This window comes from Cavia porcellus, unplaced genomic scaffold (assembly GCF_034190915.1).
Source record: "Cavia porcellus strain 051 isolate PalLab524CR breed Dunkin Hartley unplaced genomic scaffold, mCavPor4.1 scaffold_21, whole genome shotgun sequence".
Taxonomy (NCBI): Eukaryota; Metazoa; Chordata; class Mammalia; order Rodentia; family Caviidae; genus Cavia; species Cavia porcellus.
In genome coordinates this window covers 16,127,257-16,142,919 of record NW_026947504.1, presented here as the reverse complement: position 1 = coordinate 16,142,919, position 15,663 = coordinate 16,127,257, and the positions used below count along the sequence as shown (strand labels likewise).

General features: G+C 43.6%; 1 protein-coding gene across 4 annotated transcripts in view; it reads left to right on the top strand.

Annotated features, from left to right (window-relative positions):
* The window catches only part of Sh3tc2 (SH3 domain and tetratricopeptide repeats 2), a 62,356-nt gene that overhangs the window by 25,899 nt on the left and 20,794 nt on the right, over positions 1-15,663 (top strand). For all 4 annotated transcript variants that reach the window (XR_010041669.1, XM_003477336.5, XM_063232334.1 and 1 more), the window contains exons 9-12: positions 3,320-3,453; positions 6,848-6,889; positions 7,013-8,704; positions 8,812-8,992. Coding sequence is in view for 3 of the 4 variants with exons in the window: in XM_003477336.5 (XP_003477384.2) it covers positions 3,320-3,453; positions 6,848-6,889; positions 7,013-8,704; positions 8,812-8,992 (2,049 nt within the window). In the remaining variant the exon portion in view is untranslated. The remainder of the gene's footprint in view (positions 1-3,319; positions 3,454-6,847; positions 6,890-7,012; positions 8,705-8,811; positions 8,993-15,663) is intronic.

Below are 15,663 nucleotides of genomic sequence, written 5' to 3'. Positions count from 1 at the left end.
TTCTTTGCAGGTTGGCAGTCTCTTTTTGCTTTTTTAGCTGTTCCCTTTTTCATGGGTGTTTTACAATTATAACATCTAGATGTGACAATGTATTATGTATTTGTAGCATATTATCCTCCTCTTTCTTTAAAAAGTATATTTTATAGTAGTCACGTATTTTAGTGAAGACCTGCGAATTGTAAATACAGCATTTAGAGCTTGTTTTAAGAAAATTTTATTTAAAATACACCCTTGAATAATTTAGCTATGCATATAGCAACATCTTCAAAGTGTGAAGAAAAGGCACTATTAATATAAAATAGGAAGCCTATTTTGCCAGAATTTTATACTTGTCAATATTATTTTTTCAAAGAAATTATTTTTGTAATTATTACATTAATTAAAACATTCTTTGAATTATTTTCTATTTCTTTGTTTTTATTTCATCGGTTTATGTTTTTATCATGATACTTAATTCTTTCACACCATGAATTTTAACAGTGAAGTCATCTGAACCTAGCAAGCAGAACATAGGCGAGACAGACAGCTTGCAAAGACCTGCGACCTTAAGAAGTGGGCATCTTGTTAACAGCGACACTCTTTCTATTTTGCTCAGGGCTTGATGTGCTTCCTCAGTCTGAAGACTCAGGTCTTTCTCCAGTTCTGGAAAATTCTCACTCTCTTCTGAATACTGCCTTTCTCTTACCTTCTTAGTCTCTCTTCTGGAACTCCTGTCAGGTATGTTGGACGTGTTCTATCCTTAACTTTGCTTCATAACGTCTTCCTGCTGTTCATGCTTTTGTCCCCCTGGGTCACATTCTAGATGATCTCCTCAGGATGATCTTCATTTCACTGAGTGTCTCATCTGCCGTGACTAAACGTGTGGCTTGACTCCTTCACCTCATCCTCAATTTCCATGCCTTTATTTTCCATTTCTTGAATTTATATTTTCTTTTTTAAATGTGTGATTACTTCTGTCACAGTGTCATCTTTTCATTGCATGTTCTATTTCTATTTTTTATTTCATTGTTTTAATCATGATCGTTCTTCAGTTTATTGTTATCAATAGAATTGGATTAATTTACCAGCTTATGCATCTGCTGGACTTCTTTGTGGCTGGTTCCTTTTCTGAGTTCTTATTTTTGGTTTGTATTTTTTGTTATGTGAATTAAGTTTCAACATTTTAAAAGACAGGCATTGCACAAATCCTGGCTTGAAGGAAATCTTTTGCAAAGTAGGTTTTTTTGGGGGATTGAATTTATGACCTCATGCTTGCCAAGCAGATGTTGTGCTTCTGAGCTATGTTATGTCCCTGGTCCTGCAGAGCAGGTTTTATATTAGCTTCTCCCAGAATCTTAGAAGTTCATGATTGAGGATATATATATAAATAATTGGGAGTTGAATCCAGGGCCTTTGCACTGAAGTGTACCCATGAATACATTTTTTAACTTTGATAGAGGAGGTCTCACTAAGTCACCCAGGCTGGACTTCAACTTACAATCCTACTTCGGCTCCTAGAATGCAGGGATTACAGGTGTGCACCTGTCTCTGGGACTGTATTATGGTGTAAGTTCTCTGAATGTGGTAACCTACATTGTGCATGTAAATTCAGATCCCCACCTTCTGATGGTGTAGGCATATGCTTTTATTCCTACAGACTCGAGACAGATTAAAAGTGACTTCTTGGCAAGTAATAAGATGTTTTGCGCCCAGCCCTTTAAGGAAGTTCCAGCCTCCAGGCTTTATGAAGGGAGCTTTATCTCTCCGAGTTTCACATAGGTCCATGCTCACATCTCTGGTTCCTAGGGCTCACCTCAAGGACCAGGTCTGAGGGCCAGTATTTCAGCTAAAACTTTCAGGATCTCTGAGGCATCTGCTCTCCTTCATCAATCTGGGTTTGGTTTCTGCTTTCATTTCTGTGTCTCATGTATTTCCTTTTATTTCTTTAAAAATTAAGCGTGTGTTAAAATATTTATCTTTGCTACGTCATCCAAGTTCTTGTGTGTGTGCATGCATGTGTGTGTGGGGAGAGAAGCCCTTTAGAACTCTTTAGCCTGCCAGAGTGCTTGAATCTGTGTCATATCATTCTAACCCAGTTTGCATGTTTGGAAACCCATAATGTAGTTTTCAAGCTTCTGGACTCTCTAAATACCTGAAAGTTATGAGCTTAGCAAATCAGCTCTGTGGCACTGGATACTGAGGTACAAGACCTTAGATTAAGCCTAAGTTTCACTATTTTCTAGCTGTGAAATTCTAAACATGTCACTAAACATTTCTGAACCGTTTTCTTCATTTACAAACATGGATTTAAAATCTTTATCATAGAATTATTGTAACAGATAGTAAAGGGAATAAATGGTATGTTTAGGAACACTTTGAAATTTAAGGTTCCAGAAAAATTTGGGAATATCCAAATCTGGCAATATGCCAGCATTCAACTGAGTTTAGTTGTGATGTTTTGAGGTTGGAAGCTTTCATGGTACTGTGGAGAATCTAGAGATCAGGCCAGAGGGGAGGACGATCAGGACATATTTGGGGGAAAAGCCCTGGGCCAGACATGGGGACTTCTTTCTAGTGTCAGTTCTGCCACTAGTTAGGGTGTTACCTTGAGCAGCACTTACAGATGCCAGTTCTCCATCACTGGCTTTCACAGTGCTCATACTGAGCTATGGGGACAAATGACAAGAACCTGACTACAGTATCCCCTTCCTAGTCTTTTCCTGGCTTGTGCTATAACTAGGGACATGCTCTTGTTTCTTGCTGTACTGCTTCCTAAACATCCACTTCCTTCCCCTTAACAATTCCTTTCCTCTCTTAAGGCTACATGATGCTGTTTTGGGACATTCCATTAAGCCTCAAGAATTCTGGTCACTGTGAAACTTTCTTCACTGTTCCTCTAGATTGTACCACTTGTTTCCTAACGTTTTTCTAAAATAATTTAAGGAAAAAGACACTTAATGATTCCTTTCCTTTTATATTTAAGGCAACTAGTTCTGTTTCTTCAGTTATAAATGGTAACCAGGTGGCCTCAAAGCATGGGCAGGGATCAAGAAGGGGTTTCAGTTTTCTTGGGAAATGGTGTTTTAGTGGGGAGGGATGCTTTTATCTGTATTTTCCTCTACTTGGAAATCACACAGATCAGTTTTCTATGCATGAAGTAGGTGCGAATAGTCCTTCTTCTCTGACAGTAGAAATATACTGTTTGCAGCTCTAGGATGAGGAGTCTGATTTCGGCAAATGGGTTGATGGTTTTTCAATTCTTCACTGTACCCTACTGTGCAGAGGAGAGATGGAATCTGGAGCCTTCCACTGATCTGTCTCTGTCTTTTGCCCAATGCAGAAGCAAGAGCTCTGCCTTTTTCAGTGATGAAGAGAGATGCTCTCTGTGGCCCCTGGGAAGCGAAAGAAAAGCTGAGTGTGCCAGCTTCCTCCGCACACTGGCTCAAACTGACATCACATCTGTCTATCGTCTTAGTGAGTATTGGATCCTTACCCCACTAAAACACCAAGCTCCTCGAGGCTAGGACAGCATCCCTAACCAAAGATAAATTATTTCTAAATCTTAATCCCATTCTGGAATTTGAGGCCATGAGCACTGTTTATTTAATTAACCAGATCATGTTTGATGAATAGCATTTTGCTTTAGATTTCAGATAATTCTGGGTTTGTGTAGACCATGTTACCAAGAAATTATGAGGGTGTGATGAAACCAGATTACCTGTACCATAAGTGGTTAGTTGTATTGGTCCATCTACTCTGTCTTGGAAAAGAACTTCTGAGTTGTGGCTGAAATTTGTTGTTTCAGGGTTGAACCACGCACCTAATAGCAAAGGTGGGACCATAGAATGTCACAATTTGGAAGAACCCTAAAAGTTGATTTCTCCCCTTATTTAATAGAGACCCATGTGAATGAATACCTGAGCCAGGCTGAGAACAGCTCATCAGAACAATTCATTTCACCATATTGTCCCAGCCAGAAAAGTGACACTGGGAAGTTAGGAGCATTAATCTTGGGGGAACAGTGGACCCAGTGCCTACCACAGATTTTGGCAATGCCTGACTGACTGACTGAATGAATGAATGATACTAATTTCCTTTATGTTTAGAAAGGTCCACTGCTCTGGCTTGAGAAGTACATCTACTCTCTGATGGTGGTTTGAGGAAGAAGTCTTTGTCCTCTTCCTTTGGTGACATTTCCACTCTTGTGTGACCAGATTAAAAGGGCCACATTTCATGGATATAGTCAGAGGTGGTGGGCAGCATGTCCCCAGCCCACAGGAGCTGGGAGCTCTCTTAGGCGCAAGGTTAGGAGGTAAAAGTTTTCTCCATACACAAGATGCCTTTGTGAGGAGAATGTACCCTAGAGAGCGTCTCTCAACCCTAGCAGAGCTTTGTTTGTTTGTTTATTTATTTACATCTTGATCGGATCAGATCACTGTGTGAGTCTGAGCCAGGAAGCTGAAGTTATGGGCAGTTTGTGTAGTAGACAAGGGCAGACACCCTTAGGCAGGAATAGAGATCTAAGAATCAAGGAATAGTTGGCATGTACATTGGAAGATGTCTTGTTTACTTGGTTACTTTTCTCTATTTGCTGAGACAAAATACCTGACACTCAAAATGAAGGAAGGAAAGGTTTATTTAGCTTACAGTTTTTGGAGGTTTCAGTCCATACTCAGCTGGCTCCAAGGCAGGGTGGCATGGCTGAAGGGCAGCCATTCAGGGTGACCCCAAGCTAGAGGAACCAAAGGGCAAAAAAGGCAAGAAGAGCAAAGCGTGCCTCCTTACCTCCCTTACGCTGCATGCCAGCTCCCCGCCCCTGGGCGGGTGCAGCACTCCCTCCACCAATCCCAGCGCTAGACAAGGAACCAATCACAAACGTCAGATTCAGAGGCCCCCACCTGAGGTTTTGCGCAGGGGGCATTTAAACAAACCGCAACAGAGTCCCAGAAGTGGTTGGCGGACTTGGATCAAAGCTTAATCTGTCTGCTGGTCCATTGGTTGGGCTATGTAAGAACAGGACCCCGGTAGTGCGCTGTGTAAAGAGCAGCAGCGCATTCTGCTGGGTGCAGGTTATATTTTAGGGCTGTGCACTCTGCCCCAGACCAGGGAATCCTAGAGAGGGCTGTGCTCTTTGTAAATGCCAGTTCTCCCAAGGCCTATGCCCTGAGCAGGAGAGCCTCCAGTTCTTCCTCTCATTTGGTAACTCGTGCACTCTTTGTGCTCTCAGTGACTTGGCACTGAGAGAAACACCTGCAGTGAGCCTGGCACGTACCCCTCAGCACTGAAGAGCCCTGGGGGCATGGATGGCTCTCCTAGCAGAATTCTTTAGCTGTCCCATCTTTGGCTGTGGAGACTCCTACCCTTCACCTATGAGTGTCTGCCATGACCATCCCAGAAGCCGCCTCCACAGAGATCACAGAAGGGGCTGGATGGACGAGGGGCCTGCTGGTCCTCAGAGTCCACTGGAGACCTCATAGGGCTGCACAGACAAATATTGCTTTTCCCTGAGGAAGAGCTGGAGCCTTTTCTCTGGTGTCCCTTGTCCTGTGGGCTGGGAGTCTGGCCTTTACCTGCACAGCTCCTGTTGCTATTTCACTCAGAACATACATTTATTTACAGCCAAACTCAAGACACTTTCTCTGTCATTATCTAATATTGTATTACATTTTTTTTTGTGGTGGTGGTAGGGATCAAGTTTTCCAGGACCTTTTCACTGCACTATACTCCTTATTTTGAGACAGGATCTTGCTAAATTACCCAGGCTGGTCTTGAACCTGTAATCCTCCTGCATCACTCTCCCAACTAGCTGGGATTATGTCAGCATGCCCTGCTCATTTTACTTCTGTGTCATTAGGAGGCTGCATCACAGTCACCTGGGTTTCTCTGACTCTGCTTTTCTTTCTGCCATCCTAATTTTCTTTCCACTAACAGCTCTCAGCCAGGATATGCTGAGAGCCTCAGCCTCACTAAAGCATTTCCTCTCTGCTCGCCCTTCTGCTTCCTGCCAGATGTTACACCTGTGCAGCCGTGTTCAGTCCTGGAACGTTAGCCAGCTCCTGATAGCCTGCTCTGAACTATAAATCTGTATTTTCACACCCTGCTTTTCTCTTTGTCTTTAGACCATTCTTAGACTAGAGCTCTTAACTCAAACTCAATGTCTAAAACTCTACTTAAGACTCTCCTGTCCAGGCTGGGAATTTAGCTCGCTGGTGTAAGCACCTGCCTGCCAAGCATGAGGCTGTGAGTTTGATCCCCGCTATCCCATCGCATCAGGCAACAAAACTGGGTCCTTCAAGGACATTTTTGCTCCTTTACTTTATCATGTTTCTGCACATTTGTTTTTCCATCTTCAGAAAGCAAATGCCCAGCACATTGTATGTGTCACACTAACGATCAAGTAGATGGATGAGAGGTGAATGGAAGAAAAAGAAAGGAAGGATGTGGTACACATGGAAAAGGAGGCAGTGCCACATGCCACCAAGTTCCCACCCTACGAGGGCCACCCCATTCTGTAGTAAACTCGCTGAGAGATTTGGGCACAACGTCTCTCCTGTCCTCATATTTTATCAATCCTTATCTGCACCCCTTTTGATAGGTACTGTTTTCAGATTTTTTTCTTTGACTCTGAGTCTTGCCCTGTCTCAGTTCCCAACTGCGAAGTGTGTGGCTTATACAGGATGGTTAGTTCATGCCATGCAGCTCTCAAACTGATGCTGAAAGGGCAGATTCTGCCCATTCTCTAGTGATAACTGATGATCTGAAACTAGACCACAAAGCCTCCTAGAATTACTGGCCTGGGCCCCTGGTTGACATTGGTATGGTGGCCCAATTGAACCTAATACCACTTCTATCCTTTATCCCTACCTAGGTGGCTTTGAATCCATCCAGAATCTTCCCAGTGACTTGAGTGGTGAGTAGAAATCATGCTGAACCTGATCTCTCAGCCTTCGGGTCAGCACCCTTGTCCTCTGGCCAGGAGCTCATGGCTTAGTTGCAGGTGCTTAGGGATGCCCAACTCTGCCTATCCTTACAGCAACTCAGCCCGAAGGCTTCAAGGAGGCCAGGCCCGGCACAGTCAGGGAGGAGCATCAGGCTGTGGACTCCAGATGGTCCAGCAGCTCTGGGGACTCCAGCCTGGAGGAGGAGCTCCTTTCACTTGCCTCAGACAGCTATCACCTGCCGGAGCCCGATGACCTTGATGACCCGGAACTGTTCATGAACCTACACACTGGTCAGGATGAGGAGGAAGCTGAGAATTTTGCCCCCATATTGGCTTTTCTGGATCATGAGGGTTACACTGACCATTTCAAGAGCCTCTATGATTTCTCCTTCTCTTTCCTCACTTCTTCCTTTTACTGCTTCTCTGAGGAGGATGAGCTTATGGTCTACCTGGAGAACTCAAGGAAGTGGGCCAAGAGAAGCCACATGACCTGGGCCCATGCGCGGCTCTGCTTCCTCCTGGGTCGTCTGAGTGTCAGAAAACTCAAACTCTCCCAGGCCAGGGTATACTTTGAAGAAGCCATTGACATTCTCCAGGGGGCATTTGAGGACTTAGCCCTGGTTGCTGCTTTGTATATCAATTTGGCTGCCATCTATCTGAGGCAGAGGCTAACACATAAAGGGCCGGCCCTGCTGGAAAAAGCGGGTACCCTGCTGGCTTGCCTGCCTGACCGGGAGTCCAGTGCCAAGAATGAACTTGACGTGGTGGCCTACGTGCTACGCCAGAGCATTGTGGTAGGCAGCTGCCCTCTGGAGTCCAGGGCCTGCTTTCTGGCTGTCCGACTGCTCCTGAGCCTAGGCCGGCTTGAGGAGGTCCTGCCTTTTGCTGAGCGCCTGCAAATCCTCTCTGGACACCCTCCTGCCTCTGATGCTACAGCCACCATCTTGAGTTTTCTGTATGACAAGAAATACCTTCCATACCTTGCAGTGGCCTCGGTCCAGCACTGTGGTTCTCAGAATACTCATGGTTTGCCTCATCTAGTTTGGCAGGTCTGCTTGGTCCTCCAGAACACCACCAAGCTCCTTGGTAGCCCCTGCTCAAGCTGGGGTGAAGTTTCTGCACTGGCTTGCCCAACTCTCAGGCAGGCATTGGCTGCCTGTGAACAACAGACTGATTGGAGCACTCAGAGGACCTTGTGCCTCATCTTGTCCAAAATGTACCTCCAATATAGGTCTCCTGATGTTGCCATCTACTACCTGAGCCAGGCCCTAGTGCTAGGGCAGCTGCTGGGTGAACAGGAAGCCTTTGAGTCTTCCCTCTGTCTAGCATGGGCCTATCTCTTAGCCAGCCAGGCAAAGAAGGCTTTGGAGATCCTTGAGCCACTGTTATGCTCCATGAAGGAGCCAGAGAGTGTCACCCACAAGGGAGTGATCCATAACCTCCTGGGACTTGCACTTCAAGATGAAGGCCGGGTGAACAGGGCAGCCAGGAGCTATCTCCGGGCCTTGAGCAGAGCACAGGATGCAGGAGATGTGCATAATCAGGCGGTGACTATGGCCAATCTTGGCCACCTGAGTCTTAAGGCTCAGCAGTCAGCCAAGAACTATCTTCTGCAAGCAGTTCGACTCTATTCTGAACTTCAGGCCAGCAAGGACACAGATATGGAATTGGTACAGGTGCTCCTCTGGCTGGCCCAAGTTCTTGTGTCTGGACACCAGCTGACCCAGGGCCAGCTTTGTTATGAAATGGCACTGCTGTTTGGCTTAAGGCATCAACACCTAAAGAGTGAGTATGTCCCGTGCTGCTGGGAGCTTCAGAGAAAAGTGTTGGGGCATGCTTCACCTGTGTCCTATCTTAAGACCATCTCATTCATGTCCCCGCTTTATGTTCAGGTCAGCTTCAGGTCACCAAATCCCTCTGCCATTTCTATAGCTCTGTGTCCCCAAATCCTGAGGCATGCATTACCTACCACGAACACTGGCTGGCTTTGGCCCAACAGCTCCGGGACCGGGAGATGGAAGGAAGCCTGCTGGAGTCCCTTGGGCAGCTCTATCGGAACCTGAACACAGCCAAGTGAGTTCATCCTGGGGACAGTCCTAGAAGCCCTGTGTCTTGTTTAAGGAGAGATAGTGCTCTTCCCCTTAGGGTGTCAAGTCCAAATGCACATGGTACAGCGTGGACCCTACAGCCGGCACACAGTGCTGCCCATTATTTGTTAGCTGTGTGGCCTTGGACAAGTTACTTAATTTCTCCAGGCCTCAGTTTTCTCATCGGTCAAGGGAGATAATAATGACATGTATCTTAGAGTGTTATTGTGAGAAATGAATGTGCTAAAGCTCACGGAACACTTGGAAAAATGCTTGAAATATGGAAAGGCTCAGTGATGTTAACCATGTCACTATTACTGTGTTTCCATAACAACCCACCACCTGACTAGGGCTGAGGGTGCATAACTCAGGACAAGAGGCAGTTATACTTTAGGAGGTGTTTGTTATCTAAAAACAATTGAGATTTGAGAAATCACATGCACACGCACATGCACGCACATGTGCGCATGCACGCACGCACACACACACACACACACACACACACGCGCACACACACACACACACACACACACACACGCCCCTGAAAGCAGGAGTGTCAAATTTTACGATAAAGGAAGGCTTGATTGGTTCGTTACCTTTAGAATGAAATGGAAAATTATGGGATAAAGTTTATTTGCACCTTTATAGTACATCTTAGCAAAAACATACAATAAAAGAAGTGTTGATTTTTCAGCTTAATTGTGTTGACACAATTATATAGTAGCACAATAAGACAGCTTTTGTTTTGTGATTGACTTTTTGGTGCTATTTTAAAAATGCTTCCTTTTTGCAAAATTGCACTAAAATTTAAGGGTGAAATCCCGAAACATCTGTTGACCCTTTGATAGTCAAATTATTCTCACTTGAATTATCATATCTTCTGCCCAATGTTCACTTTGTTCCTTCGCTGGTCTAAGGCTTTCCCCACTTGCCGCTGGGTAGCTTGCAGTTCAGTCTTCTTTCAAGGATTTAATGGATTCCAGGAAATTCTGCAGGATTTGCAAGATTTTCAGTTTCACTTTATAACAGATTTTACATTATAATATGGTATTCATAGTTAGGAATGACTTCAGAAATTGAGTGGAGTGTTTGTTAGTGTTGAGCAGAGAAAGCATTTGAGAAGCAACTAATTAAATTAGAACTTTTGGTTTTTAGGCAGCATGGTAACCTTGGCAGCCTGGAGAACCCAGTACTGAATAATCACACAGCGAGCTAACTAGCTAACTCTCTCGCTGATGTATACATGTGGTGTGTGTGTGTATGTGTATGTTTCATTCCTCATCTCCCTCGCCCTCATCCATTCTTTCTCTTACAAGAATCAAGTGTCCTCTAAACCGCCCACTCTCTCCACATTCAGTGCTAAGCTGCAGTATTTAAGGGAGCAGGAGGGAGCTTGCCCTTGCCTGCCCTACTCTCACTCCCAAACGCCTTCGGGGTTTAGATGGCCCTGGAGCACCTCCAAAAGTGAGGCTCCAGTGAACTTTTGTGATCAGTCACATGCTGCCAGAGGCATCTTGGAATGAAGCTTTGGGAAAGTTGGATTTTAAGGGATTTTAATGTGTGTCAGACTTACTGCCGCCTCTTGCTGCTGTGCAAACTCAGTCTTAGGTTAATCCTGTCCCCAGCTGTCATCTGCCATCCTTCACTCACCAGCGCCCGCTCCAACCCTAGTTGTCAAATACCTTTGAAATCCTGAAGGGGGAGCTAGAGAGAAAGCCCTGGACACTGCCAGCGTGAGTGTGGAGGCCTTCCTTAAGACTGTTGAAAAGTTCTTGCAGGCAGATAGTGTGTCTAGACACCTAGACATTCACTGTGTTTGTTTGGGCAGCCAGGTATTAAACTGACACTCGCTCATGGCTCTGGAGCTGTGCCTGAGATGGTACCTGATGGTTAAGATGGGGATGTTTTCCCAGAGGAGTCCCTGGCACCTTTGCACAGGGCTCAGGTAAGGAAAGAAAGGTGCTTCAGCTTGGAGGCAGATAGTCTGGTCCTTAATGACAAGGACAGTGATCAGAGTGCCATCAGTGGAAGCTAAGATGCCTTTTGAGAACACTGTAAGTAGTATCAGCCACAAAGCATAGAGCATCATAACAAATGTTCACCAATAAGAACCCAAACAGTGGATAATGAGTTAGTATATAGGGGTTTGCAGCTAAATGAGCAATACAGGATTTTTTTTCCTAAAATTAAATGGTTGCTTATGGTAAAAAATATTAAAGCAGCATTGATGGTTGTAACTTGAAAGATAAAGGCCTCCTTCTAGCTTTTCTTTTCCCTAGAAGTAACTCTTAGGAAGGAAATAGTTCATGCCCTTAAAGCCTTGTATTAGATGCATATTTTTGTTAAATATTGGATATCTTAAACATAATATACACATATTATAAGTGGGATCATGATGAAAGTTCTGTTCCAGTATATACTGTTCTGTTGCTTGTTTTTTTTGTTTAAAAGCATCACCGTGAAATAATACAGTGTTGACTTAGCATTTGATGACACCAGGGGAGCCCTTATGTTGCATTAGGTAGTGTTGCCATAGCTCAGAAATCTGCTGGTTAGGTTAAAAGACAAAAGCAGTTATTTGAAAACAGAACGACCTATCCCATGCGAATGAGCATGCTGTTGTTACAAGTAATCAAGCAGAGACTGACCACTTAGGAACTTATAGAAGAGTTTCCTTAAGTGGACTGAACTTAGATCTTAGAAATAGCTTTAGTGAGGTATACTCACATGCCATGAAAGTATAATTTAGTTTCCAGTTCGGCATACAACTTGGTGTTTAGCATGTTCCCTCAGTTGCGTACCCATCACCACTGTCTAACTGCAGACAGTCTTCCTGGCCTTTCCTCAAAACCCTGCACCGGGCAGCAGTTACTTCCTGTTACCAATTCTCACCCCAGTTCTGGAAGCCACTGACTTGCTGACTGTTTCTATCGTTTTTCCTACTCTGGGAATTTGGTATTCATAGATTCATTCAACATCATTCGATATGCGGCTGGCTTCTTTCATTGGTATGGCATTTTCCAGGTTTATCCATGTTGTCTATGTATTGGTATTTCATTATTTATGGCTGCTGAACAGCATTCCATGGTGTGGTTAGGCCAAACTCATTTACTTATTCCATACTTGATTTAGTTGATGAATAGTTAGGTGATTTTCATTTAGTCTCTATGATGAAAAAAGTACTGCTAAATACTGCTGTGAACAAGTTTGTTGCGTGAAGATGCATTTTCTGTTATTGAAAATTTGTATGTAGATGTGTGAGTTGATTGAAATACCACCTTGACTGGAATAAGAGTTTCCTGGAGAGTTGTCAGTATCTGTCTGTGTATTGGAACGCTTAATCCATTTATATTTAATTAATTACTGGGAAGTTATAATTTACGTAATTATTTTGGTACTTCTTTTTGCTACCTCTCTGTGTCTCTTTGTCTGTCTCTCTCTGTCTCTCTCTTTCATACGCTGGGCAGTGAACGCAGGGCTTCTCTGTGCTTGTTAGGCAAATACCACTGAGCTACACTGCTAACCCTGTTTGTTCTCTGTGTGGGTCACATCCTTTTCATTATTCAGTCCCACCCCTGCTTTCTTTTGTGTGAAGTGGATATTTTCTAGCCTACTAGAAATTACTGTTGTAATTTTCTTGCCGTTTCTCTTACTATATTTTCTTCTGCTATTTTCTTGGTGTGTCCTCTTGGTTACATCCTGACCTGTAGGAGTCTCAGTGCTCAGAGCCCTGCGCGCTATAGACTCCTTGATCCCTGGGAGTACCTGGGAGTATTTCAAGACCTTTTATGGAATCCCCACCTGTTTTTCCTTCTGTATTTTCTTTTGTCACCTTCATGTTTCCTCCAAGTGTTTTCACTACCCTAAGGAAAGACAGTGTTCAAAATTACTGTGTATCTTTTTGGACAAACACAGTAGGAAAAAAGTGCTCTTCACTGAGTGAATTCTAAGTCACGTCAAATGAAAACATTTTTTGAGGAGAGACACTTGAAAAGGTCAAATGGTGACATCCAGGTTAGTCAAATAGGGACAGTTCCCTTTTATGGAACTTTAAGGAATTACAAACTCATGATGACCCCAGTGTGGCTGCTTGGATGTGGCTTTTTCCAGCTCCTGTGATTGTGGGATTTGGTCTTTAAGGCCACTGCAGACCTGGAGCAAGCAGAATGGGTCCAGGGTAAGTTAGAAACCCAAAATATAAATAAATTGAAGAAAAATAAAGGATAGATGATAGGAAACGGGAAGGCAGACTTTCTGGAAATAGGAATGGTCACAGGAAGGGGAAGAAGGAACAGAAGGTGGTGGCTAGAAGGCTTGAAAATGATGAAGACAAGGGCTGGGGATTTAGCTCAGTTGCATAAGCACCTGCCTTGCAAGTACGTGGTCGTGAGTTCGATCCCTGGTACCGGTAAAAATACAAAAATACAAAAAAAAAAAAAAAAAAAAAAAGAAAATGATGAAGACAGACATGCACACCAAGTCCTCCAGACTGAATGTAACTGCTGTGTGTCGCACGCGTGCACTAAAACAAACACGCACAACAGAACAAAAACTGAAAACAGAAAAGCAACAAAGCTCACCATTCTAAACAAAATTCAGTCATTTGACAAAAATGCACACTCCTTGGATTGTCGTGTATCGTTAGTTAGTTTTTAAAGTTTGAGAGGCTTTGTTTGATAGTTTTTATTGCCAGTGTTCCCGTTCCTTTTGTAGAGGATGGATCTTTTGGAGATCTGTACCCCATTTTCCATAAGTTAACTCAGGTTAAGATGGTTTGATTTTAATATTTAATAATTTTAACTTATTTTTATTGGTATCATTTAACTAATTTTTATTGGTATCATGGGAGGAAATAAACCTCACTTTCTTGGCTTAAAGGGAAACTTGGAAAGTACTGCAGGTGTCAGAGCAAACTTCTACGGACAGAAGGTCATTGTTCCATTGCCAAATGGCCATTTCATCAAACAGAACGACATGCTGTAATGTTATGCTTACTTAGCATGAATAAATCAATTACTTCTATAGGTGTCTCAGAAAAAACCCCATGAAACAAAACAAAACAAGGATTAGCTAACAGACATGGATAAACAGTGTCTACACACTTGGGTGTGATTGTCATTTTTTCCTGAACTTCCTGGTACCCAAGGTAAAGAGGGGCAAACCAGGTGAAGTTTTCAGTCTGGTAAAAGAACATCACACATGCATCTATCAGAGCACATTGTTTTCCTGACACTGATATCCAGGAGGAATTTATTAAGTGGGTCTCAGTGTAACAGAAGAATTTCTTCTATGCAGCTCCCATCAAGAGATTTCCATTCTCACAAAGCTCAAGGTCAGGAAGTGCTATGGGGGAAGTGGTAGGCAACTGCAAGGACAGGCGTGGAGGAAAGAAGAGAGAACTTCCAGCCAGGGGTGTGGGGAATCTTTCAGGGAAGAATTCTTCTAGGGGAGCCCCTGAAAGATTTGAGGACAGTCCTGAAGGATAAACAGATGTTGGGAAGTAAAGAAAGGTCGGAAACAGTACATGGAAAACTAGAGGCCCATTTAAAAGATTCTGTGGATATTGGTGATCATTTGAATATGAGTAGATGAAGCCCCATGTTTGTCACTCAGGAGGAGCTGTGGAGGCTGGATGGGGTGAAGACTCTGGACCTGTACACTAAATATCCATAATGAAGATGATGGTGTAACAGAAAGTGCTCAGAGAACATGCAAAGTTTGCTAAGCAATGTGTAAATCTCAGTGAGGTAGAAAGTCTTGTAGAAATTGGGAATTAAAGAAACCAAATGACTCGCATGATATCACTGCTAGGGATTGATATCCAGACAGTGTGGTCTGCTGCAGGATTAGCAAACTTTTCTTGTATAGGGAAGGTATAAATGGATTAGGCTTTGTGGGCCCTGCGGCCTGTGTTACAACTACTCGACTCTGCAATGCACTGCTGTAGGTATAAATGACACATGACTGAATGGGTGTGGCTGAGTTCCAATAAAACTTTATTTATAAGAGCAAGTAGAAGGCTGTGCTTAATTTGAATTATGGGCCATCGTTTGCCAACAACTGGTCCAAGGTACATATTCTTAAGTACTTTTTTATGTACTCTGCTTGACCAGCCAATAGTCCCCACCCTAGATAAATAATACGATGTGCTGATGACTGTGTAGTGAAAGCTTACAAGGAGAATGGCTTTGCTTTTCATCAAGCCTTCTCTCTCTGCTACAGAGTGTAGCCTGGTGTTGTCCCTTTGTTTCATTGGTATTAGCTTAGATCCCCAACTTTCCAAATTAAGGTGGTGTTTAGTTTTTCATGTTGACTTTCTGCTGCTTTTAATTTTTTATATTTGAAATATTTGCCCTAGAGTGTGAAAGCCAGAGGTGGTGGTGGGGGGAGGACAAGAAGGTGCTGACAACTTTGGACCAGCCTTGAGGTTTTCACCTTGGGACACTCTGCTATCTTTTATTCAAATACCTTCAGAATCATGTTCTTCCTGCCTTGTAGGTGACAGTTACAGAATCTGGCTTGATAGTTTTTCTGTCTCCCAGTGGGAGGTGTCTCTGTCTGTCTTGTCTTCTGTCTTGAGTGACGTGCACAGGCTGACTCCCTACTCTAGAGCTCAGCTAGGTGGGTACTGAGACACTTGGGGACACATCCAATCAC